The sequence below is a fragment of the Heterocephalus glaber genome, unplaced genomic scaffold (genome assembly GCF_053883595.1).
Source record: "Heterocephalus glaber isolate CG9 unplaced genomic scaffold, H.glaber_assembly_v1.0 deba00001479, whole genome shotgun sequence".
Classification (NCBI taxonomy): Eukaryota; Metazoa; Chordata; class Mammalia; order Rodentia; family Bathyergidae; genus Heterocephalus; species Heterocephalus glaber.
In genome coordinates, this window is record NW_028258316.1 from 22,104,718 (window position 1) to 22,131,702 (window position 26,985).

The 26,985-nt window shown below is 36.1% G+C and overlaps 1 protein-coding gene and 1 long non-coding RNA gene across 8 annotated transcripts in view; one reads left to right on the forward strand and one right to left on the reverse strand.

The window, feature by feature from the left end:
- Positions 1-26,985, reverse strand: part of Kiaa1958 (KIAA1958 ortholog) — a 177,176-nt gene that overhangs the window by 34,722 nt on the left and 115,469 nt on the right. For 2 of the 7 annotated variants that reach the window (XM_087183349.1, XM_021262239.2), the window contains exon 3: positions 9,067-25,039. The exons of 3 other annotated variants lie outside the window; for them this stretch is intronic. In XM_087183349.1, coding sequence (XP_087039475.1) covers positions 23,994-25,039 — 1,046 coding nt within the window. In that variant the 3' untranslated portion in view covers positions 9,067-23,993. Of the gene's footprint in view, positions 1-9,066; positions 25,040-26,985 lie in introns of those variants that run through there. 2 more of the 7 variants (XM_013073898.3, XM_087183350.1) reach the window with 2 other exon arrangements.
- On the forward strand, positions 738-15,525 carry LOC147826122 (uncharacterized). Its single transcript, XR_015439881.1, has 3 exons — positions 738-837; positions 13,265-13,355; positions 15,416-15,525. It is a non-coding gene; the product is annotated as an uncharacterized LOC147826122 (long non-coding RNA).

Below are 26,985 nucleotides of genomic sequence, written 5' to 3' on the forward strand. Positions count from 1 at the left end.
CACTCATCCAATATTTACCGAGGTACCTTCTTTGTGCCAGGCACTTGCCTGAAGTCATGGAGTTAATAAATGGTAAAGGCAGGATTTGTAGCCAGGCTTGTCTCCATGCTCTGGCCACTACAGCAAAGGAATCAGATACTAGGAATAAAATTTTCAGTAAAGAATTCAATTTTCTACTATAAAGAGTGGTGCTTATGAAAATTATCCTGGACCCAAAATTTACTGGGATTAAACTTCAGTAAGGAAACTAAGTGATCTGATGACTAGGATAGTTTCAAACAGGATGGGCAAGTTTAATTATAACATTAAAAAATTAAATAACTTTAAATAATTTCATTTTACTTCATGTTTATAAGACAGATAGTACACTGAAAATCAAACCAAAATTCTAATCCACAGTGAAACACGTAAAGAATGGTTATATGCTTGCATAATGGGAAACAAAATGTGTAAAAATGACTGAATATACATACAGTTCCTTCATGATTGTATTTTAAAGTTAAATTATATTTACTTAATTACTTTACAGGTTTTTTCCCCAGTGGTGCCAGGGATCCAATCTCAGGCACACTAGGCAAATATTTCTCTACTCAGCCCAACAAACTAGTATCTTGGTGTTAAGCTGCTGAGGAAATTTTTGGATACTATATGGATGGAGAAACAAAAGTAAGAACTTACAAATGAATATAGGAAAAAGAAGGACTACTAAAGTATTTGAATTTTTTTTTTCCCCTACTAGAGGACAGAGACAAACTCTTGAGCTCCATGTCAGGAAGAGCTGGGTGTGCACATGGGAATAGACCACGGGGCATGGCAGTGTGGTCTAAGGACTATCAGGTATGAGCTGTTGTTCTTCTCTATACATAGTTACCACTTAACAGTATTTACTACTGGCATAAATATTAGCAAGCACCTTTGTCTAAAGTGAGGGGAACTCCTCAGGGTCAGAGAGGAAAGGGGGCATTGCTTCATATAACTCTGGACAGTCTCCCTGGACGCGGAGCGGGGGAAAAAGGAAAGTAGCTAAAAAAACAAAGAAATCTCTAAATTCACACTGTCTCTCAGGCAATATATTTGCTGTATCTACAACTGAGAGAGCCTCTAGTTTTCCAGCTTGTTTCAGGGGTGTACCCTGAAAGGGATGCTATTTATGGGCACTTCTTCAGCCATTCATCACAGCTGGTTGAAGTTCACTTGTAGAGCCCTGTACTCAACTACTACCTGCAGAAGTTGGCTCTGACCAAGTATCAAATGGGAACCCTTAACAGCATTTAAGGAAATTTCTATCAGCTACCAATAATTATCAGTCTGTACCTGGATTTTAAAATGTGAGCACACAAATATCATCTGGCAACTTGAGAAAACCGATAGCATGAAAGTCACCAATTAATACAAAGAGAACAATTCCATGTTCCCTACTCATGTCCCTGATAATATAGTTAATTCAGAAAACCACTAAAAAAACCCTTAAAACATCACATTTCTATCATATGAGACTGAGGCTAATGGATCCTTAAAACAAGAACAGGTATCACTGTAAAACGAGAAATAGGAAAGTAAGATACTAGAAATTTAAAATATGCATATGTAATATTGTACATAAATATATAAGTATAGCATGTACTTATGATAAAAATATCTTGTTTCTGGAGAAAGAAAAAAATCCATGGGATTAGAAAATATTGCACACTGTCCTCTGTACAGCCACCCAGTTCCACACTACAAAGACGCAGAGGACACTGGACCACAAGGCCACGGTACTGAGTCCCACTGCTCCTGGCACAGAGGTAGGGGGTTCTGTGCTGCCTTCCCACTGCTCCTGGTCCAGAGGAAGGGGCTTCCCGGCCACCATTCCTCCCACTGCTCTTAGCCCAGAGGAAAGGGTTTTTGGGCTACCTTCTGTCCCGCCGCTCCTGGCCCAGAGGAAGGGGCTTCCAGGCCACCATCCCTCCCACCGCTCCCAGCCCAGAGGGAGGGGCTTCTGAGCCCCCATCCCACTGCTCCTGGCCCAGAGGAAGGGGCTTCTGGGCCACTATCCCTCCCACCGCTCCTGGCCCAGAGGTAAGGGCTTCTGAGCCGCCATCCCACGGCTCCTGGACCAGAGGAAGGGGCTTCCTGGCCACCATCCCTCCCGCTGCTCCCAGCCCACAGGAAAGGGCTTTTGGGCCACCATCCTTACTGCTGCTCCTGGCCCCTGTCCCACCTCTCCCAGCTCAGAGGAGGTAATCCATGCAGGTGCCAACAGCCCCCCAGCGCAGTCGAAATGAGAAAACATGTAAATAAGTCTCAAAACCAGACTTCCAGATCACCTACAGCAACCCCAAAGGGAAATGAGATGGAACACTCTGATACTCAACCACCTGGACCCACTGAACTGGCAACAAAAGGGGATCTGGAAAAAATGAAATCAGAAATAATTTCTCAGATAACAGGAGAAATTGTACCCCTAGTGCAAGACATGATTAATAAATCTAGAGAGGAGCTCAGGAACATGATGCAATCTCAACATAGGAAACAAATGGAATCCATAAAACAGATGCAAATAGATTTCCAGGACATGAAAAACTCCACTGAAAGTCTACACAGCAGAATGAGCCAATGTGAGGACAGAATTTCAGACATAGAAGATAAGATTACAATTAGTGACCAGGAAAAGAAAAATTGCCTCAAAATTATAAGGGAACATGAGAAATCAATCCAGTAGCTGCTAGATGATGCAAAGAAGAATAACATAAGACTGATGGGAGTCAATGAAGAAACAGGAGAGAGGGCAGATGACATAAAAAATCTCTTCACAGAAATAATGGCAGAAAACTTCCCAAGCAAGGGAAAAGAGCTTGACATACAGATAAGTGAGGCATATAGGACTCCAACTAGCCTTGATCAAAAAGAATCTACACATAGGCATATAATTGTTAAGATTCCAGAAACTCAACAAAAGAACAAAGTTCTACAAGCAGTTAGAGAAAAGAAACAAATCACATACAAAGGAAAGCCCATCAGAATCACAGCAGACTTCTCAACACAAACCATCAAGGCAAGAAGAGCTTGGAGTGACATATTCCAAGCCCTAAAAGAAAACAGCCTCCAACCCAGATTGATGTACCCTGCAAAACTATCTTTCAAAATCGATGGAGAAATAAGATCCTTTCATGACAAAGAGCACCTTAGGAACTTCGTGAATACCAAACCAGCACTCCAAAAAATTTTACACAATATCCTAGGAACAGACATTGAGGATCACAACCCCAGGAAGCAAAGCAGAATGAACCCATCTGGCATGACAAGAAATTAAATGGAAAGGGGGAGAACCTAACAAAAAGAAAAAGTCATGGCAATGACAAGTCAGTATGTTTCAGTTATAACCATCAACGTTAATGGTCTCAATTCACCAATCAAAAGAAATAGACTGGCAGAATGGGTCAAGAAGCAAAATCCAACAATATGCTGCATACAAGAAACACACTTAATTCAAAAGGAAACTCATAGACTGAAAGTTAAAGGGTGGAAAACAATACACCATGCGACAGGAACCCGAAAAAAAGCAGGAGTAGCTATCCTCTTTGCAGATCAAGTAGATTTCAAACCAACACTGATTAAGAGAGACGAAGAAGGACACTACATCCTTGTAAAGGGAAGAATCCAAGAGGAAGAGATGACAATCATAAATATCTATGCACCAAACACCAGTGCACCCAACTATATAAAACAAATACTAACAGACATGAAAAGTCATATATGCACTAATACAATTGTAGTGGGGGACCTGAACACCCCACTGTCACAAATAGATAGATCAACTAGACTAAAAATAAGTAATGAAATACTAGAACTCAATCGAACTCTTGAACAAATGAACTTAACAGATGTTTACAGAGTAGTCTTCCACCCCACAAAATCAGAATACACATTCTTCTCAGCTGCACATGGGTCATTCTCCAAAATAGAACACATACTCACACACAGAACATGTTTAAGTAAGTGCAAAGGAATTGAAGTTATCCCCTGTATATTATCAGACCATAGTGCAATGAAATTGGAGATCCATAGCAAAAGAAACTGGAAAAATTTCATAAACACGTGGAAATTGAACAACACACTTCTGAATAACCAATGGGTCACAGAGGAAATTAAAGAAGAAATCAGACAGTTCCTTCAATTAAATGACAATGACAATACAACATATCGGAATCTATGGGACACAATGAAAGCAGTCTTACGAGGGAAATTCATAGCAGTGAATACACATATTAGGAAAACAGAACGAGCCCAATTAAACTACCTGATGCTGAACCTCAAGCTTCTAGAAAAAGAAGAGCAGGACAACCCCAGAGCTCATACAAGGGAGGAAATTATAAAGATCAGAGGAGAAATCAATGCAATGGAGACTAAGAGAACGATACAAAAAATCAATGAAGCCAAGAGTTGGTTCTTCGAAAGAATCAACAAAATTGACAAACCTTTAGCCAACCTTGTCAGAAAAAGGAAAGAAAAGGCCCAAATCCATGCAATTAGGAATGAAAAGGGTGAAACTACAACAGACCCAGCAGAAATCCAGAGGATCATCAATACCTACTTCCAGAACCTATACGCCAATAAGATGGACAACACAGAAGAAATGGACAGATTCCTAGATACACATGAATTACCAAAGTTGAACGAAGAAGGCCTAAAAATTCTGAACAACCCACTATCAACCAATGAAATTGAAAATGTAATTCAAAACTTACCAACTAAGAAAAGCCTGGGCCCTAATGGCTTCACTGCTGAATTCTATAAGACATTTAGAGAGGAACTGCTGCCACTACTGTTTAAACTCTTCAATGAAATTGAAAGGGAAGCAATACTCCCAAATTCATTCCTGGAAGCAAGCATCACCTTGATCCCCAAAGCAGAGAAAGACCCAACCGAAAAGGAGAATTATAGGCCAATCTCACTAATGAACATAGATGCAAAAATCCTTAATAAGATACTGGCAAACAGAATGCAGAAGATCATCAAGAAGATCATACACCCTGATCAAGTGGGATTCATCCCAGGGATGCAGGGATGGTTCAATATACGAAAATCAATCAATGTAATACACTATATCAATAGAGCCAAGGACAAAAACCATATGTTTATCTCCACAGACACAGAAAAGGCATTTGACAAAATCCAACATGCATTTATGATAAAAACCCTACAAAAAATTGGAATAGATGGTCTCTACCTCAAACTGATAGAAGCCATCTATGAAAAACCAACAGCCAATGTCATACTAAATGGTCAAAAACTGAAATCCTTCACACTAAAATCAGGAACAAGACAAGGATGTCCACTATCACCACTCTTGTTCAATATAGTTCTGGAAACATTAGCCACAGCAATTAGACAAGAGAAACAAATAAAAGGAATAAAGATAGGAAATGAAGAAGTCAAATTGTCATTATTTGCAGATGACATGATACTCTATATAGAAGACTGCAAGAACTCCACCAAAAGTCTTCTAGACTTAATAACCAAATTCAGTCAAGTAGCTGGTTACAAGGTCAACACACAAAAATCAATAGCTTTCCTCTACACCAATGACAGACTCACTGAGAGAGAAATAGGGCAAATAATTCCTTTCACAATAGCATCCAAAAAACTGAAATACCTAGGAATCAACCTAACGAAAGAAATCAAAGACCTCTTCTCTGAAAACTATGGCACTCTGAAAAGAGAGATTGAAGATGATATCAGAAAATGGACAGACATTCCCTGCTTTTGGGTAGGAAGCATTAATATAGTGAAAATGGCCATACTTCCAAAACTGCTATATAGATTTAATGCAATTCCAATTGAGATCCCAGCAGCATACTTCATGGACCTTGAGAAAACAATCCAAAAATTCATTTGGAACAAGAAGAGACCCAGAATAGCAAAAGCAATTCTAGGTAACAGAGACATGGCAGGGGGTATCATAATCTCCAACCTGCAACTCTACTACAAAGCTACTGTGATAAAACAGCATGATACTGGCAAAGAAACAGACCTGAGGACCAGTGGAACAGATTAGAAGACGCAGAAACAACGCCAGACACCCTCAGCCATCTCTTCTTCAATAAAGGAGCCAAACACCGTCACTGGAGGAAAGATAGCCTCTTTAATAAATGGTGCTGGAAAACTTGGGCTTCAACTTGCCAAAGATTAAAACTAGACTTGTATCTCTCACCATGCACTAAACTAAAATCAAAATGGATTAAAGATCTAAATATTCAAATAGAAACTCTGAACCAGTTGGAACAGAGGTTAGGTAGAACCCTTGAAGACATTGGTGTAGGAAAAGATTTCATGAACAAAACCTCAGTTGCCCATGAACTAGCACAAACAATCAACAAGTGGGATCTCTTCTTATTAAAAGGCTTCTGCATAGCTAGAGAAACCACCAGCAGTGTGAAGAGACAACCCACAATGTGGGAAAAAATCTTCACCTGCTCTTCCTCAGACAAAGGTCTACTATCGCGAATCTATAAAGAACTTAAAAAGATCAGACCTCCTAAATTTAAAGACCCAATCCGAAAATGGGCATCTGAAATGAACAGACATTTCTCAGACAAAGAAGTAGAAATAGCAAATAAATACATGAAAAAATGTTCAACATCACTGGTCATTCGAGAGATGCAAATGAAAACAATGCTGAGATTCCACTTCACTCCAGAAAGAATGGCTGCTATCATGAAATCAACCAATAACAAATGCTGGTGGGGCTGTGGGGAAAGAGGAACCCTGCTCCACTGCTGGTGGGAGTGTAGACTGGTGCAAGCACTGTGGAAATCAGTATGGAGATACCTCAAAGAACTAGGACTGGAAGTCCCATTTGACCCCACTATTCCACTGCTGGTGATCTTCCCCAAAGAATTAAAAGAATCATACCACAGTGACATATGTGTGCCCATGTTCATAGCAGCACAGTTTGTGATAGCTAAAACTTGGAAACAGCCCAAATGCCCATCAACTGGAGATTGGATAAAGAAAATGTGGGGTTTTTTTATAAAATGGAGTACTACTCAGCCATAAAAAATGAGAAATTAGAGACATTTATAGCTAAGTGGATGCACATTGAGGCGATACTCTTAAGTGAAATAAATAGGACACACTTGTGTAAATACCGAATAGTTTCTCTGGTGTGAGAAACTGAAAGTGTAAATAAGGACTAAATGTATAATAGGTCATGTGAAACAGGAAGAAAAGGGGCAAAGGGGAAGGAAGTGGGAGGGCTAGGGGAAAGGATAGAAGGGAGTGGGATTAATATGAGAAAATGGAAAAATAGGAACAAAATCTTTGTAAATATGGAGGAATGGAGGGGTTGAAGGGAGGGCTGGACAAGGGTGAAAAATAAGAACCAAGAGAGACTATGTAAAGGTGCAAATTTCCAATGATGAGTGTCATTATATTGTATACCTAAAATGTACCAATGATTAGAATGAAAAATCGATAATGCAAAATAGGAAGAAAAGGTCCAAAGGGGTAGGGGTAGTGGGAGGGGCAGGGGAAAGGAAAAAAGGGAAAGGCAAAATGCTGAGAAATGGAAAAAATGGAAATAAAGTCTTTGTAAATAGGGAAGGGTGGAGGGGGCAAAGGGAGGGCTAGGAATGGGCAAAAAATAAGAACCAAAATGCATTTATGTAAAGGTACAATTCCCAATGAGAAATGTAATTGTGTTGTATACCTACAATGTACCAATAAAATAATTTAAAAAAAAAGAAAATATTGCACACTGAATGATGACAATGCAACATGTCAAAAGTTGAGGGATGCAGTTACTGCACATTTAAAGAGAAAATCATAGCATTAAATTGTACAGGTTTGAAAAGAAAGGTTGAATATCAGCTCCACCAAGAAACTAAAAAGAATAAACATACTCAGAAAGTAGAAGGAAGGAAATAAATCAATTAAGAAGAGAAAGCAACAATATAGGAAAGAAATTTACAATAGAAGTTTCAGGTGTGGTGGCACATGCCTGTACTCCCAGCTACTCAGGAGGCTGAAGTAGGAGAGTAAATTGAGCTCAGGAGTTTGAGACCAGTGTAGACAACCAAAAACTAAGCCAAATCAAGCAAACAAAAAACCCCACAAAAGTCATGTTGAGATGAATTTGAAAAGACTAAGAAAATTTTCTCAGCAAGAATAAAGAAGACACAACTTACACACCAGAAACTGAAGGGGATCATCACTATCGATCCTACAGATGGTAAAAAGATAGTAAAAATGTGCATGAACAACTTGATACAATAAATTTGAAAATACTGGGCAAATACCTAGAAAAGTCACAACTTACCAACACAGAAAAAGAAATACAAAGTTTGAATAGACTTTCATCCATTAAATAAATTCAACTTACATAAAATACCCACAAAGAAAATTTCAGATTCAGGTGGATTTCACTAGTAAATTATTATAACATTAAGGAACAAATGATGACAAATATATAAAACACTGCTTGTAAACAGAAAAAGACGAAATACTAGCCAATTCCTTTAAATGATAGCATAGCTTTTCTATAAAAGCACAGTATAAGAACAACAAAATAAAATTATAGGCCAACTCAGCTCCTAAGAACAGACACAAAAATCTTGAAAACAGAACAGAATATGGAATTTCTGATACTCTAACTGACCGCATCAGAACAACAAAACAATCCCGAATGGATCATGAGCTAAATGTGAAGGGAAAAACAATAAAGCTTCTAAAAGAATATTAAGGGACAAGTATTTTGACCTTGGGTTAGCCAAATATTTTAAAAGAGGACATCAAAACCACTGCCCCAAAAGTAAAAGATTGATAAATTGGTTTTCATGAAAATTAAAAGCAGACATTTATCAAAATGTGTCACAAAAAGGGGAAAAGACAAGCTGCATAATGGGAAAAGACATTTGTAGTGAATTTATCTGACAAATCAATTAGAAAGCAAATAGTTCAATTAAATATGGATAAAACTTGAATGAGGCCATATAAAAGAAATATTAATATTTCAGAAAACATACATTAAATATACTCATCAAAATGTCTAAAATTAAAAACAAAATCTGCAAATACCAAGTATTGGTGAGACAGTCTCTTTTTATTCACCTGACACAAGTGTCAATTTGTACAGCCATGTAAAACCATCTTGGAAACTGAACGTATTTACTAAGGTTAAACATACTCCTAGTCTATGACCTAGTGATCCTATACCCAAATATATACTCAACAGAAGTGTGTGCATTTGTGTGTTCATAAAAGCATAATAGCGTAATTCATAATAGCCCCAAATGGAAGATTACTGATATCCATAAACAATTAAATGCACATGGAACTGTAAAATATTTATGGAATCACTTATTACACAAAATGACAACGGACTAGAATGAGCTATATGCAAAAACTGACTGAATCTCAAAAACATGTAAATACACAAAAGAAGCCAGACAACAAAGACTATATTGAAAGGGTCCATTTAAGAAATTTAAACACATAAAAGGCCTCTATGGAGAAGACTGCTTCAAGATATTAACAACAGGGAGAATACAAGAGGAAGCTTGTAGGGTTCTGGTAATGTTCTGTCTTACTCTGGGTGGTAGTTACAGTGATATGTTTGCTTCATAAAAATAAGCTATACACTAATGATTTGTGCACTTTTCTGTCTGTGTAATTCAATAACTTCTCCAAAATATCTTAAAATTAAAAATACATTCCTGATAAATGAAGAATTTTACTATATACCTGGATGAGAAGGCTCACTATTATAAATGTTTAATTTCTTCAAGTAATCTTTAACTCAGTGTAACTAGTTAAAATCCCCCCTTCTTGTTGTTATTTGTCAGGTTGATTCTAAAGTTTAAGACAGTTAACACACACAAAACAGGAGAGTAATTTTAAAAATAATCAAGCCTTGCCTTGAAAGACATAAACATGTCCTATAAGACCGCAGTATTTTAAACTGTAAATTACTGAGCTACTGGTAAAGAAATAAACCAACACAGCCAGGTACAAAACCCAGGACTAGGACCAGGGATTTAGCTCAGTGGTTTTGTCGCCTGCTGCGCAAGCTCAAGGACCTAAGTTCAATCCCCAGTACCAAAAAAAAAAAAAAATCCAGGACCGAGGGAGGCCAAGGGAAGAAGACTGCAAGTTCAAGTCCTGCCTGGGTAATTTAAGGAGACCTTGTCTCAAAATAGAAAATAAAAAGGTCAGGGAATAGAGTGCCCCTGGGTTTATCCTCAGAGGGGGAGAAGGGAAGGAAAGGAAGGGAGGAAGGAAAAAATGAAGAAAGGAAGGAAGGAATTAAAGTGACAACAGAGAGGCCAGAAAAATATGTAAATATGCAAAGTGCTGGGGATAGGATGGACTCTTCAATAAATGGTTTAAAATACAGTATTTGGCTATTGAGTTGGAGAGACAAAAACAAATTTAGATTTGTTTCATAGCACACACACATAAAACCACATATCTAGCTGGGGGTGGTGGCGCACACCTGTATCCCAGCACTCAGGAGGCTGAAGCAGAAGGATCGCTCCAAATTTGAGGCCAGCCTGGGCTATACTGTGAGTTCAAGTCTGAACTACATGGCGAGACCCTTGTCTCAAACAAAACAAAACAAAACACAACGAAAAACCAAAAAGCAAAACATCCCACATTTCTAAATAGCTCTTTTTTAAAAAAGTTGTTTCCATAAAGACAGTTTTCATGATTTGGGGAGTGGGGGGAAAGAAAGCCTTTCTCAACACGATACAGCCCAGAAGGTATAAAAATACAGGAACATGCACCTGCAGTGAAACACACCTGCAATCTCAGAAGAGTCAGGTGGGAGGATCCCAAGCTTGAAGCCAGCCTGGGTAATTATGAGACCCTATTTCTAAATATGAAAATAAAAAAGGGCTGGAGATATAGTTCAGTGGTAGAGTGCTTGCCTAACAGGCACAAGGCCCTGGGTTCAATCTACAGTACTGGAAAAAAAAATCATACAATAACAAATTTAAAATTCTGTACCGAACAAATTCTTTTTGTGTGTGACCTATTCTTTTTTAGTACATTTTATAGTAAAACATGTTTCCATTCCTTGTGGGGAATTGGTACATGTAAAAAAGGCAATAAAGAAAAATGGAGAAATACTTATAAAACACTGACAAAGGACATATAAAAAGCTTTCACGAATCAATGAGAAAAAGATAACTCACTAGAAAATGGGTCTAGGATATGACAGGCAATTATTCATAGGAGAATACAAATAATGAAACACATTAATAATAGCCAGACATTATAATTACAATGACATATATTTCATTTATAAGATTTGCAAAAATACAAGAAAGCTCCATATCTAAATATTGGCCAGGATGTAAGGGGAATCACATTCCTGACTGATATTAAATGATGCCTACTTCAGTAAAACTTTTTGGTGGGTAATTTTAGCTAAATGCACAAATATACAAGTATGCAAAGATAAATGAACAAAGATGTTCACTAAAAACCCTTTAGCAGAATTATTAAAGAATTAATACTGTATATATTTACATGGGTCTTTAAAATTGTTACCTTCCACATGCTTACTTGAAAAAGGTCCATAATATGATTTAAAGATTCACTTTAATATGCATAGCATGATTCCATTTTTAATAAGAAAAATAAAAATGATCTATTTATAATTGCACAGAAAGAATCTGAAAGGCTACACATCACATGTTAGTAACTAGCTCTGTAGGGCTCTCAGTTTTACAGTAGGTATGAACATATTATTTTCACACATTATAAAAATCATTAGGACTTTGGAAATACACAGGAAATATAGATAAAATGTTTTTTATTTGGCCCCAAAATTCTTCTTTTAGAAATTTATCCTAAGGAGAAGGGGATTACTGGGATAGGGGAATATATAGCCAAAGAATGTTATATACATGTATAAAAATGCCACCATGAAACTTGTTATTCTGTATAACTAATATGCACTAATAAAAGAGAAATAGGTAAATTTATAAAAATGAAAAACTAGAAACAAAGTCAATCTAACAAAAGCATTGTAAAATAGGTCTTGGCATATTTGTGCAATGGAAAAAATGTAGAAATAACAATCCACTTGCAAATACTAAAGTTCCACAAACACACAAAACAAATACAATTAAAAATTTTGAAGTATATGTATGGATGCAAAAATTCCAAATTAAAACACCAGAAATTTTAAAATGTTTTTGTTTGTTTATTGTTTCAGACAGGGTCTTGCTATGTAGTTCAGGCTGGCCTTGAACTCCCTATGTGGCCCTGGCCGGACTCAAACTTGCAGCGATCCTCCTACTTCAGCCTCCTGAGTGCTGGGACTGCAGGCATGCACCACCATGGCTAACTCTAAGTTTTTATCTATGGATAATGAAGAATCCTCTGGTTTTTAGTTTCTATTTTATTTGCCGAATTATTCACGACAAATATTTATTTAGGCTTAGCTGTTTTTGTCGGGGAGAGGGGAGACAGGGTCTTACTAAATTGCCTAGGCTGGTCTCAGCCTGAGTAGTCAGGCATATACATAGTACCACAACTGGCTATTGCCTTAGCATTTTTAAAACGTTATAAATCTTAAGAAAGCAAACGCTAGTTTTACTTTTTTAGTTCACTCTGTGAAAATGTTTGCCATCAAATTCAATGTTTCCTTTTAAAACCATCTTTTGAGATACTGAAGCATTAAGTATCTATATATGAGGTATCTTATAATCTAAAGTACTATTCTACAAAACTGGTCATTTCTATTTGGAATGTTTAGCTGTAAGGAAAGATTTTCAGACATGAAAAATGTATTTGTACTTTTGCAAAATAACTATGAAAGACAGCACTGTAGAAGTTTAGGGACACAACAGAGATTTCTAAAATCAATCAACGTAATTATTTAGGCAACCATTCCTATTCTGTTCAAAGGACATTGGTAAACGTGCTAAGTGTAACAACATATGGAGATTTACATCTGACTAAACAGATTTTCCTAATAATAAGGAAGTCTAGGACTTGACGTCTACTTAGTTTGGCATAATTTTATACCTAATTAAAAAGCAATTGACAAAGGATTACTGGAGGTGAAGAAAAATGACCAATAGAACTCTACAGATAGATGGTGCTGAGTTCCTTGTTTGCAGTGGGGCTTTCTGCTCCATAAACAGGATTTTCAGGCTTGGGGCTATAGGAAGCTGTGATTAAGTCAGCTACAGATCCCTTACTGAAGAGTTTTATTACACTATGGGCTATGTTTGAGCAATCACTTGGGAAACACTTTCCCTTCCAGGACTGTATCCTCCTAGGTGGTTAGAAAAGACACTGTGAAATGCTTGGCTGAGAATGAACTGCCTATATCCTGGGGCCACTGCAGAGTCCAGGTTAGCAATTTTTGTTTTTTCAAAATGTGGTTTACTGGTTTTTAAATTGTTTGTGGTAGCTATAAAAATCAGCCAGCTTTGCAGAAAACAATTTATTAAATGAGGACTGGTCATTATACTCAAATACAGAGAAAATACTATGACTAAAGCATGCTCTTATTATAGAGACATTATTGACACTCATTAGCTGACTTTATTGGATTGCTTTTCTTATTTTCATAAATTGTAGGCTTACCAACAAAACTGAAAATAATAGAAAAATACATTACATTAGAGGTAAACGTTATACACACAATGGAGGAGCCTCCTGGGACACAAAACTGTAAGTTTATTTAGAGCACAAATACACAGACAAATATGAAGCAAAAACAGTGAGCTGATAAACATGAAAACATCTTAGTGTAAAAGATCAGTGTGCAGCAAAATAAAATTGAAGTCAATAGTATATATTCTTATTAATGAAAAAGTTCTATATTACAAATACCAACTGGCAGAGGATTATTGACCAAGAGCATCACAGTCAAATATCTTAACATATTAACATAACTTCCCCCCATTACAAATCACCTTTTTCTTCTTCCTTTCACAAATAATGGTAGCAGCTTAAAGAAGTTTTATGATATGATGAGTGAAACTGACACACAAGTGCTTTTTTCATATAAATCACTTAAAAGCCAAGTAGTGGCCGGGGATTTAGCTCAGTGGTTTTGCCCCCTGCTGCGCAAGCTCAAGGACCCGAGTTCGATCCCCCCCCCAAAAAAAAGCCAAGTAGTGAGAAATGACAATTTATTGAATTGGGTAGAAGTAAATGCAACCTCAAAGAACAGTACTGTACTATATTGTTTCATAAAATTTTTCTAAGCACTAATTGTAATTATTATATTTTAAACAGATGCCTGGCCTTAAATTTTAGTGCCTAAACTGATAAATCTAACTTTTTCTTTCCAACTTCTAAGTGATAAAATAAACCTTAAACATACTTTTATAAGATGGAAGCCCTCATTGAAGTTGAGCACAGAACTGATTCTTCTAAGCCATGAACATTCTTCATTTTAACAGCTAAGAGTCACACATGTTGATTCTACTGAATCCAAAATGCATCCAGTTACTCCCTCACCAGGTTTCAGGTCTATGGGGTTATAATTACAGTTTCACTTAAAAGGTACAAACTATTACTCATCAGGGGGCTAATCTGGCAAATCTATGTGTAAATTTAGCAGTGAAGACATTTAAAGTCATGGGGAAAAATGGAAACTTCAAATCAGAAACCTAACAAACATATATGTATTATTTGATTAAAAAATTATCTTAGGCATAGAGGCATCAGGACAGGCATAGAAGACCTAAAGGTGAGAAATAAATACAAGAACAGGATTCAAACACATGTGCCCAATGCTATCTAATAGAAATAATTAATCATCAGGATTTATCATGCCATAATCTTTGGTGTCCAAAATTAAAAAGCAATTCTTGGTACAAAGGCTTTGCCTGGAAATTCCCAATGTAGGAATCAAAAAAATACTTCTGTAAGACTCTGGAGACCAAGGGACAAAGGCAGAGCTTCTTCAGACCATACTTAATTGAATTTCTTTTATTGCTTTATCACCTCATTGAAGGGTGAATGTTTAAAGCATATTGTGAAGAAAAGGCTCACAGTTAAAATTTGCCTGTCTTTTCCTCTAAGCAAAGAAGTGGCAGGGGACCTTGATGAATTAGTTTTAATATTCTTAGAATTAAATCGGTAATTTCAGCAGCAATGTGTTCCAATAAAGCATCAGCTGTGGCTATGTATCTGACAGTCACACAAAAAGCTTCTATAATCCCTTCATTAAAGGAATCTTGTCATTATAAACTCATTGAACCAACAGAAGGAAATCTTGTACTAAAGTGAGGTGTTTTGGCATGTTGGTCTTGAGGAAGCAGTCTTCTTTTCTTAATATTTTATGACAATTTTCCCTCCATTTCAAAAGTGTACAAATGTAATGCTATTTTCCCCATGTTAAAATTTAACAAAGTATAGTAGAGTTAATCTGTTAGGACAATTTTCTCTCTACTTTCAGAATTTGTCTGGAACTGCTGACACACATGGGAAATAACAGGAGCTGAAATAAGCAGGTGAGCTTGAAAAAATCTGGGAGGTCATAAGGCAACCAAGTATGTTAAATAAATCTATGCAAATATTGAATGTCAAAGTTAACATTTGGAAACTGTAAGGTTTCAATGGTCCCTTATAAATAAAATAAAATTCTTATTTAATGCAATTCAAACAAGACATGATAACAAACTAAGATAACGTATGCACCTAGAAGTCTTTATTGTTATACCAGTCGGCCTAAAAATATATACATCAAGGAAAATTATGCTGTTCTATTTGTCACTATTTTTTCTGTAAGGTCCTCAAGTGTCGAAGAAGAAAATAGATTTAAAATTCTAGGGGAAGAAGTACTTGGAAAAGTTTAGAATTCTTGTTTGCTTTCCCGTTTTGTAAATGGTTCACTTTCAGAGTTGGAAAAGTCTGGAAGAAAAGCTGACCTACCCTGGAATGATATATAATGAAACAAAGATTTCAAGATTGGCACCATTTAACAACTGTAATATTTCCTTCTGTAGAGGACATTAAGTGCTGGCTCAAAATATTAACCAACTAAGTACATACTTTCTCAAGCCACACATACTAATGTTGACTGGCACAGCCTTTTATTTACATTTTTTTGGTACTGGGGATCGAACTTGGGACCCTGTGCTTGCGAGGCAGGCGGCGGCACCACTGAGCTAAATCCCTGGCCCTATAGATATTATTATTTTTTGTTGTTTTTGTTTTTTGGTTTTTTTGGTACCAGAGATCGAACTTGGGTCCTTGTGCTTGCGGGGCAGGCGGTGGAACCACTGAGCTAAATCCCCCGCCCTGGCACAGCCTTTTAGCACAGTTTGTCACTTGAACTACAGTAAATGATAGCAGCAATGGTTAACAATTCCACATAAACACAAACACATATGAAAGAGCACCTATAACAACATGCAAAATCTCAACAATGACATCACTGACTATTACACAATGCATAGAAATTGTAATGGTTTTTGGCAAGATTTTTCTTTTTTTGTAACAAATACTTTATAAAACAAAAGTTCTTCATTATAAATGCTATTTAAAAAGTTGTAATATAATGAATTATTAGTATAAAAGTTCAGTTAAAGTTAATCCAAGTGGATTAACCCTAAATGTGGACCTGCTACTTCGTCTAGTATAATCAATTATAAATTAATTTCTAGTGGAAGTATACTGATACTTGATTTATAAAATGTAAGAATTACAAAAAATAAACAAGCATAAAATCACTAAAATATTGTATGCACAATTACTGTTAGTATTCTATATTGCTGATGCCTTTTTAATTCTATATATCACAAACAAATAAATTATGTCAATGCATTTTCAAAGCTCTTATTGAAATAAATGCATAATGGTAAAAATATTCTTTAATTCCAGTGTAATACCAAAACACACATTAGACTAGCAAAATTCAGCATTCCATAAAAGACAAATAATTACATTGTCCCTTTTTAACATCCTAGAATTTGACCTTATTTTCACTTACGACCTAAGTATAATTTATAAATTAAAATTTTGTGGAATTTCTCATATTTATGTTTGAATTCCTTTTCAGAAGAAAAAGCAGGATGTGAGAAATATATTTTGTATTTCTACATCTTCCTGCTGTAGGCCTCTTTAATTGGCTACCATTTTCCCTTCAGTATCTCTAAATAAATTCACTTCAGACTCATCTTAATTAGAAATTTGATCTTCTTGACTGAGGATATGTTCAAAACCTTCAAATACGATTTTTAAAAAATCTTCCGTAGACTAAAAGAAGATATTATGGCCTGAATCCAAAACCAGTAATAGAGTTGTTATATACCTGGATGTCCAATAAATACCAAATTAAACAAAAGTTAGTTTTTAGTACACGATCTATCATTTGAATTCAAATACTTGAAGACTGTGGATATTTTGTTTTTCTTTCATAATTGAAGACAAAATATAAATGAGGTAGGCTGAGAGATATTTGTCAGAGTCAAAGAAAACAATTATGTTTAGAGATTACCCTAACAAATTTCAGATCACAACGACAAGCTATTAAAATCAAGATATAACACTACACAGTGAAAAATGAAATTTCACATTAAAAAATAGCCTGTTTGGAAACTGCTAACTTGAATCTACTAATAAAAATGATGGTTTAAAAAAATTAACAGTTGGAAAATAAGGAAAAGATACTCTTTTCTAACTCATGGTTAACTTCCATGTAGGGTTGTTTTTTCTTCCTAAACTCTTATTCATTTACATGTGGACAGAAAATCAGAAAGTGCCTGGGTTCTCATCCTGGCTCCAACCTAACAAGGTAAGAAGATCTCATCTCTTTGGGGATGTTTTCTCATCTACAAAAATAGAGTGGATTAGATGTTTCCAATCTTATTTTCCAGCCAGCACACCTGAATGATATACCTAACAGAGGTAACAGCAACTCAGTTTAGTTAGTCTCAAAGGAAGGCAGGACACTAGGGAACATGAGAGTCATGGGGGAATGTATTTGAAGGTATGTTCTCTTTACTGTCTCCATCTCTTTGCCCTCCTACCCCCAGGAGGGCACAGTACTCTATACTCAGCATTGGAAATCACTGGATTAGATGACTTGTTGAGTCTTTCCCAGGGCTACCCTCTATGATTATAATTCAATAAGGCAATGATTTACATTAATACTGTGGCATAATTAACATTCTGCTCATATTAGGGCTCTAATACTCTCTGATTCTAATTTAACAGTCACAAATTACATAAAACTCAATTTAATGTATTAAAATGCTATCTTTTAAAGAAATACAATCTTCAATACCAAATCAGGTCTTCAGTTAACTTTGATAACTTACAAAAGCTGGGCCATGAGAAATTTTGAGAAAATGAACTGAGAATTGTTGGTAGTTTGTCAATTTCCTTTTTTCCTGTTGTTATGTAACTAGATATACACCAATCCATTAATAGGGTATCTGCAGTTATTTTTTTTTAATCCCAGTTCCATTTGATGATAAGGAAAATTTTATTTTCCTAGCTCCATCACTTTGCCTTATGTAAAACTATGCACTCACATCATTTCAGTCAGATCTGAGAGGGGAGGAATAGCAATGCTTGAATATTATACATTAAGGGCAAAAAAATTTCGGGATGTCCTTGCCAATGCTCTATCTGCATCATATCATACCATGGATGTGCAGAGATATATCTTGGATAAACAAATTCTATTTGGGAAAAATTTATTAAACTGATTGATAGAAAATTTGCTAATATTTATAACTATTTTTTTTTCTGGTTTTAGGTATTGAATCTAGGGCCTCACATACTCTACCAATGAGGTACATACCCCTCCCCTATAACTTTTTCCCCCCTATAACTTTTTAATGAATGCATCTTTTTTTTTTTGTACCAGGGTCGAACATTAATGCATCTTTTTTTTTTGCTACCGGGGATTGAACTCAGGACCTTGAGCTTGCGAGGCAGGTGCCAGAACCACTGAGCTAAATCCCTGGCCCCCGATGCACCTTTTAAAAATATCATACTGCAATAAATTATCATACACTCCCCTTGTTTTTTTCTCTAGGCTTAGAAACTTATTTCCTTTATTATAGTTTTAAAAATTTGTGCTAAGTATTACAACCTTATTTTGACTAGAGAAATAAAGATCAAAATACACCTTTCCTTTAGATAAACAGAAGTGATTAAAATCAGAAATGTTTCTTTAATATTAAATGGTGGATATAATCAAACTAGAAAAAATCTGAATGTTTTCACAGTCTATTTCTATGAGAATCATAAAGATGGTATTTTTTCCCCAGTTTTCCACAACAGCAATCATATTTCATGAGGAAAACAAAAACAATAATAACAAAATGCTCTATTAAGTACTGTTAATTTGCTGGTTCCAAATTTGCAGGTGAGACCAAACTCCCTGGCAGACTTAAAACCAATACTTAGTACCTGGTCGATGATAATATCGGTTTATGGGCTTGAGAGAGGCATTCCTTCTGCCTAGAACATCCCCTTCCCTGTCTGAATTATAAGGAACTCTCCTATAAATGGGTTTTGGCTTTACTTGGAGTAAAACAAAGGTCAATCACATTTATCATTTTTTGTGCACATACAAAAACACCTCTATGGCAAAGTTATGTGTTCTTTGAAGAGTGACACAAACTTCTGCTGTTAGTGGCCAGAAGAAATAAACTCTGCTGAATGTCTCATTTTAAAGTAAATACAGTAACAGGGCCTAAATATTATGGTGCTCACAAACATGCTAGCTCATAGTAGTGATCTCTATCAATTCAAAGTTAAATGAATAGCGATGATTTTATTACACCAGGGATTTCATTACAATTGATCACTTCAGAAGGCCTACCATAGAAGCACAAGCAAACCACTCCTCAAACAAGTAGATACCACAGAAAAGATCAGGGCTTAGCAGGATCAGGATCTAGTTTCAGAGAGTGATGTTCTTAAGCATTAATTGTGACATGGGCAACCCATTTGGCCACTCTGACTTCCTCATTTACAAAAGAGAAATAATGATCTTTACTTAAAGCAACTACTGTGAAAATTAAGAGAAACAATTTATAAAAGCACTTAGTAGAAGGGTATAGTGTACTTAATAATAGTTGATGACAAATCTGTACATTCCTATGCCTGTGTGCACCTATGTGAACACAACAGATGATAATAGAAATGGGTTCACCTTCTCATGGATTTTAAAATGGGCTCTAAGGGAGAGTCTTCGCAAAATATTCAAAGCAGTATTAGGTATTCTGCAGCAAATCAACATATTCACTGAATAAATAATAATGGACAAATTTCAGGAGTACAAAGTTTGGGAGACTGTGAAATAGTTTTGGCTTAGAGATTCTGCTTAGCTCTCAAAAATGAAACATTTACAATCGTTCATGAATTTTTTTGAGAGTAGGAACTATTGGACACATCTTTATATTCTTCCCAGTGTCTAGATCCTAGCTGACTAATAATTATGTGCTTATGTGACTATCAATTTTCATCTCAATAAAGTCACTGATTTCATGGCATCCGGAAACTAAATCATAACTCTGACCAGTTAGTACCATGAAAGTTTCAGCTAATAATGATCTGAAAAACCAGGGACCTGATCTATCCTAGAAAAATTTTGGACTATTCTTTTGAACATCAAGCAATTATTAACACTGGAAAAAATTTAACATGGGGAAAATAATTATAAAATAAATATTTCAAGGCCTGGGGATATAGCTCAGTGGTAGAGCATTTGTCTAGCATATGTAAGCCCATGGGTTCAATTTCTAGTGGTGAAAAAAAATTTAAAATAAGTAATAATTTATATTTATGAACCATATTCAGAATACAATGATTTTAATAGAATCTTAAGAATAAGTCATCTTGGATAAATATCCTGAATACTTTTTTTTCAAATATCATATTTTTTAAAAGAAAATTGCTAAAATTTATGGTTTGCAAGAGCCAGTCTCTTATTGAGTATGGAAGAAAGACTGAATTACACAGCTATGTCACCCGAATGCTGACAGATGGGCTCAGTGTTTTTGTTGTAGAAAATGCAAAATTTCCAGAGTTCTGTGAGGAACACTGGAGAATTTCTTACATGGCATTACATTGTTCTTAATGTGTAAACTCTGCAAATATGGTTTTGTTTATGTGTTGCCTGAAAAGGGAGCACATTGTGTTGTAGTGAACACCTGGAGAATGCTGAACTTTCCCTAAAACAAATATCTGATTTTGGCAGCTACGCCTGTTACAGTGGGAAATGATTTTTTTTGGTAAGTTAAAGTTCCAAATAATAAAAATAGCCTCTGGCAATTATAGCCTCAGTAATGTTTAGATAAAAATACAAAATTTAGTGTTAGTTGCAAGTTTTTCATAACTTAATATTCAAAGAGATACTGTATTTATTATAAGTTGGCTATGTTCTACTAACTACCAAATTATTCTTCAGAAAAACTGCTTTTCTGAATCTAAATGTCAGTGTTTCTATCAGCAAAATCACAGCAAAATATAAACAAATAAAAACAAGTCACATTCTCAAGTTAATTATGTTAGTCCAAATGAAAATGTAGTATGATTAGGCAAGACAGATTTTCATTTTGGTAACTCAATCTTTCCCCCCCAAGACAAACTTACTTTGCTGTCAAAAACAGCAAAAATTTAGAAATGATGTCATTTAAAAATAAAATGCACAATCACATTTTGAGTAATTCATAAAAACTTTTAAAAATGAGAGATATCTCACATAAGAATATCTAAGGAAGAGTTCCATTAAAATAGACTGTACTGGCCCAGGGATTTAGCTCAGTGGTTTCGCCGCCTGCTGAGCAAGCACAAGGACCCGAGTTCGAGCCCTGGTACCAAAAAAAAAAAAAGTAGACTGTACTGTGCACTGATGGACCAGTTCCCAAAAAGCAAGATTTTATAAACAGAACTTGGAAAAAGAGGCTCTAGTTTCAAATGAATAAAATGGGGGAAGGGGAGAGTAGAGAACACAGTGTGCTGCCATGAAAGATCACTCAGCATTACTTTTAATCAACCTGCAGAGATGGAAAGACACTGCCCCCATCTCTGGCTCAAATCACTGGAAACTAATTATAGGGTAGTACTGAAAAGGGGGAAGAAAAAAAGCTCTGAAGATGGCAGACTACTATTTCCTTGGCTATGATCTAATCTGATTTATCAAGATCTTACTGTAAAATGGAGATAATTTATTTTCTTTTCAAAGCTATTAAAAGGATTAATATATATAGAAATTTATGCTCTGCCCTTTCTTCTTGTTTCTGGATGCACAAATGGATGCTTCTCTATGGAAGAAAAGTCACAAAAATGAAGTTAATTCCGCCACATAAAGTCAATGGCAGACTTCCTGCTCCTGTGCAAATGCAAGAACACACAGAGGAATGTCTTTATGTACTTAGGACTTAGTGGTGGAAAGAAATGCCTTGCCATGGGACAGCTCAGCTGCATGACAAAGCAACTCAGAATTAAATTTTTCCTAGTCCTGCAATAAATTAACATATAAAATACCATCCACCTTCCTAGATAATGTGAATTATGAGTTTGCTTTAAAGAAAAATACCTCCCAACAGAATGCCCAGATCCAGAAAACCAATTAAGATTTGGAGTTTATGTATATTAATGATCATACAGGATAGATCCTAGCTCAGCTTTGCCATAGGTCTAATGTCTAAATTTATTTTATTTTGGAAGTGTCTTAACTAGTAAAGTAATTCATCACAGCCTTTAAGACTTGAAAACAAAGACCTTGGAAAAACTGCCACAAATGTTTAACCAATTTTAAAATTATCACTACAATTATAGAATACTTCAGATAAGTGTTTTTATTTCCTGTAGAAGAAACCTGCATATTTTCAAGAATGCTTTGAATTCAGCTAAAACTGTTACCAAAATATATTACTTAAAATTAGTGTCAATACTCCTTTGATCTTAACTGCAGAGTCAAGTAACCTCCCTAGGGAAAAAGAGACTGAAGTTTAAAGCTTATAAATAAATAATTCACAAGATCTGAGCTTTGAAGAGAATGCTTTTTTGTTGTCTTAAACTACTGCTTCTAGATTTTTAGTAAGACCTTTTCGTTCTCTACCTTTTCTTTATGCTTAATAAACAATCTAAAGCTTCGGAATATTTTTAAAGTTTTGGTAGTCTTAGAACATTTTGTGACTGATAATAAAAATTTCATTTACACCAATTTTTAGGGCTAAAAAATATTCTGTGTCCAAGCACACCAGTAAAAATGAGCTATGTAACAGTCTTTTTGCCACAATATTAGACTTCGCATATTATTTTAAAATTACAAATCTTCCAAAAAGAATGGCACCTTTATTTCTCCCTCTATTTTCTTCCCCCGAAAGAGAAAATGTCAGCTAAATATCTGCATATTCATACTGCGAAACATGAGGCACAGGAACTAATTAAAAAAAGAATGTAAATACTTTGAGCCTATACCATACTTTCATATTCTGATCTGGCTAAATACTACTTTTGTGTGAGCAGTGAAGTTAGTACTGTCTGCTCTTATCAATTTTGTTTTTTCTTTTTGGTACTGGGGATTGAACTCGAGACCTTGTGCTTTCGAGGAAGGCGCCGGAACCACTGAGCTAAATCCCTGGCCCTCTTAATATAGATTTTAAAAATTAAAAAGAAAGCCACTTATGAAGGAGACAAAAAGTAAGAAGCAGGGTAGGAAGGAAAAGCAGGAGTTGAGGACACAGTGTCTACAATGACTCAGTTTCCTTTTTGATATTTTAAAAACGGAATTCTTTCTCTACTCTGTTGCCTGAGAACCACTATGGTTTTGTAAAGTCTGTAACAGTAATTACATGTAATCACCCACGAGGACATTTGTCTTAACCCTATAAATACTATGTTAGTAATACTAAACTATCTCCATTGGCTTATTTGCAAAAAGAAAAATATATTATATATATTTTTATAAAGTTAACACTGAGGGCAGAGAGTGAATGAGAAGCAGTGTATAATCACAGTTTCTAGGGACACAGTAACCAAACTGGGGTCTTGCTCAAGCCACCTGGTCAAGCAGTGTCTGAGGAAGAGTCATAGGAGGCAGAGACAATGAAATTGCCGCTGTTGGAGTGCCCGGCCACTGATTGGGCGGCCTGCTGGCTCAGGTTGTTACAGATAAGCACCAGCTGGTTGCTCTGGGCCTCGGACAAGGTGCTGCAGCTCTGATACACACTGAAGTTGGTTTTCCTGCCAGGGATGTTGCCCTTCTCACACATGGTCTTCACCATCTTGGCCAGCTTGTTCTTGCCAAGAGCCTGGCAGTTGTACCAATGCAGAGCCGCCAAGTTTACAACTGGTTTGATGGACAAGTAGAAAGGGGCATCCTCATAGCGCATGGCAGGGGGCCGCCGCTGGGCATACTCCTTATAGTCCTGTACAGGACAGGTCTGTGGGGCATGCTGGGTGGCATATACACGGGAGTCCGTCCCCCCTCTCTTGGTTTTGGCATTCAGATCACCAGTGTCTTGACCCATCCACTCCAAGTACTCCAGCCCCGTTTCTGTTACCCGGAGTCGGATGTCACCCCATTTCAAGGTAGATCCATGGAAGCCTGTGCAGTGCCCAAAAGCTTTTGTGTTGTTGAGCCAGACAAGGTTGAGCAGACCTTCAGGATTGTATCGGCTTAGCAGTCCCCTTTTCCGCAGGATGAGCTCATCGGCAAAGGTGAGCTTCATGGACTTGTGTGGCTTATTTCCTTTTCCTTTGCATCGAAGTTCAATTTGCTTCTGTTTCAGGGCCTCCTGTGAACGCTTGAATTCCTTGTCCCTGGTGATGCTGTAGCCATACCTGTGCTCTTTCAGGTATCGTTCAAGCCCACACTGGTAATTTGCCAAGCTGTTGGGTTCGTACTCAGACCCATCCTTCTGCCTGGCATCAACAAAGAAAGAGGCAAGGTAGGCATCCAACTCCTTGCAAGGGATGACATAAATTTCTCTTGTTTCAGAAGGGTACTTGGAGATGAGGAACTCGCGGAAATTTCGGAGCGCAGTCTGCGTGCTCCGGATGGTTTTCTCGTTCTGCTCCCTGCTGAGCTCAGCTGCTCTTTCATCCTGGTCTGCAACAAATTGGGGAGGAGAGGGATAGAGAGGGTGTTGATGAGTTCAGACAATGCACTTTCTACTCTGAAATAAAGTTTCCTTTTATAATGAAAAGGAGAAGAAGGAATCAATTTTACAGAGATCACTGATTATTATAGTATTATAGACCTGTCACATTATTAAAGCCAACTTCAGTTGCATAAATGTACTAGACAAGACTATGGCCCATGACCAGCAAAGTGAGCTTCTTGTGTCATTGGCACATAGTTCAGTGTGTGAAGGTTTGTGCTAGGAGCGAGATTAGAGGTAGCCTTCATTTTAGGAAACACGTGGGAGAGATATATGTTATTTATCCTATGCAGCGAGAGGGCCCCTGAGAGCTGACAAACTCATTCTGAATCACTTCACTTGTGAAACCAGAGTTGGATTGGTTCCTTTTTATTGAATTAAACTAAAATACAGTATTGGTATTTGTTAACACATCACTAGAAATCTACATTGAAAAAAATAACTAAATGGATCTTCTATGGCAGTTGATTTAATGCCTGCTCTTCTACAGCAATTCAGGTAAACACATTATACAAGTATTCTGAACATCAATGCAGGGCAATTTTTAATAAGTGATAAAAATATTTGGTATTTTGGAGGAAAAGAAATATAAAATTTGATGGCAATAACAAGAGGACAATGCAATGTGAATTATGTCTTTTCCCAGAACACTATTTTATTAATTTATTATTATTACACTCTGTCTTAAGAATCTGAGATGCTTCTTTCTGTTATAGATCTTCCATAAAGAAGTAATATGGCTCAAGAGTAGTAGTCCTGGGCTGGGGATTTAGCTCAGTGGTGCCGCCATCTGTCTCACAGCACAAGGAGTTTGATCCTTGGTACCGAAAAAAAAAAAAGAGAGAGAGAGAGAGTAGTAGTCCTCATACTTTACTATTCCTGGAAATCATTCAGGATGCTGGCCCAAATGCAGATTACCAGATGACAGGCTTAGGAATCTGCATTTTAACCAGCACCCTTATACTAATGATGAGATATGAGAGATTATACTTTTACACTTTAAGAAACAAAATACCTTATGTCCTGTATAGGAAATCCTACTCTATTTTAGTTACTTTTTGGGTAAAGGTTAAGTTCAATTATATCACTTTAATGATTTCATTTCAGTAACATTTAATTCAAATTTGACATCTTAACATTATTCTTAAAAACACTGTCAAAAAATTATGACTACTATGTCAGGCATGGTTTGGGTGAAACTCAAAAGAGAAACCCTAAAGATGGAATTACACAATAGAAATCTAGACACCTACTAATTATTGAGGCAAATACAGAGATTAATCTAGGACAACATTTAAAAAACTCAATTTCTGCTTCTGAAATATACATTTTATTTATCCTAATCACCTAGGAAAATGTTAAATTTGTAAGTTTGCTCAATAGCCTTTGTAATTATCATATCCAATAATAAAAAGCTTCTAATAAACTGAATTTTGTTTCCAAAACACACTTTTTATATTACTATATATATACATGAATCACCATGTTATTTTAAAAATGACAATTCTAAGGTAGAATTGCCAAAATCTTATTAAATGAAATGAACTAAAATTTGTTAGTTAGATATACATACAGGGACATTTTTGAACGATCAGATTTCCAAAACTCAAATATATGAAAGCGTATTTTATGCTTCAATAGTCTTAACTTTCAATTATGCTATTTTTATAGTTGAAATTATTTATATAAACAATACAGATGTTTATCTTTCTAACCAAAACCTGGAAAGCCATAGTTGAATATAACCTTTTACCATAGGGCTTCCTTGACTATTTACACATAAAACCAGCACATCTGTTTATTTTGGCTACTTGTTCAAATATCTATCACAGCAATCCTCAATATCAAGGAATGATTTTCTAAGAAATAAACATCCACAGATAAGGGGAAAAAA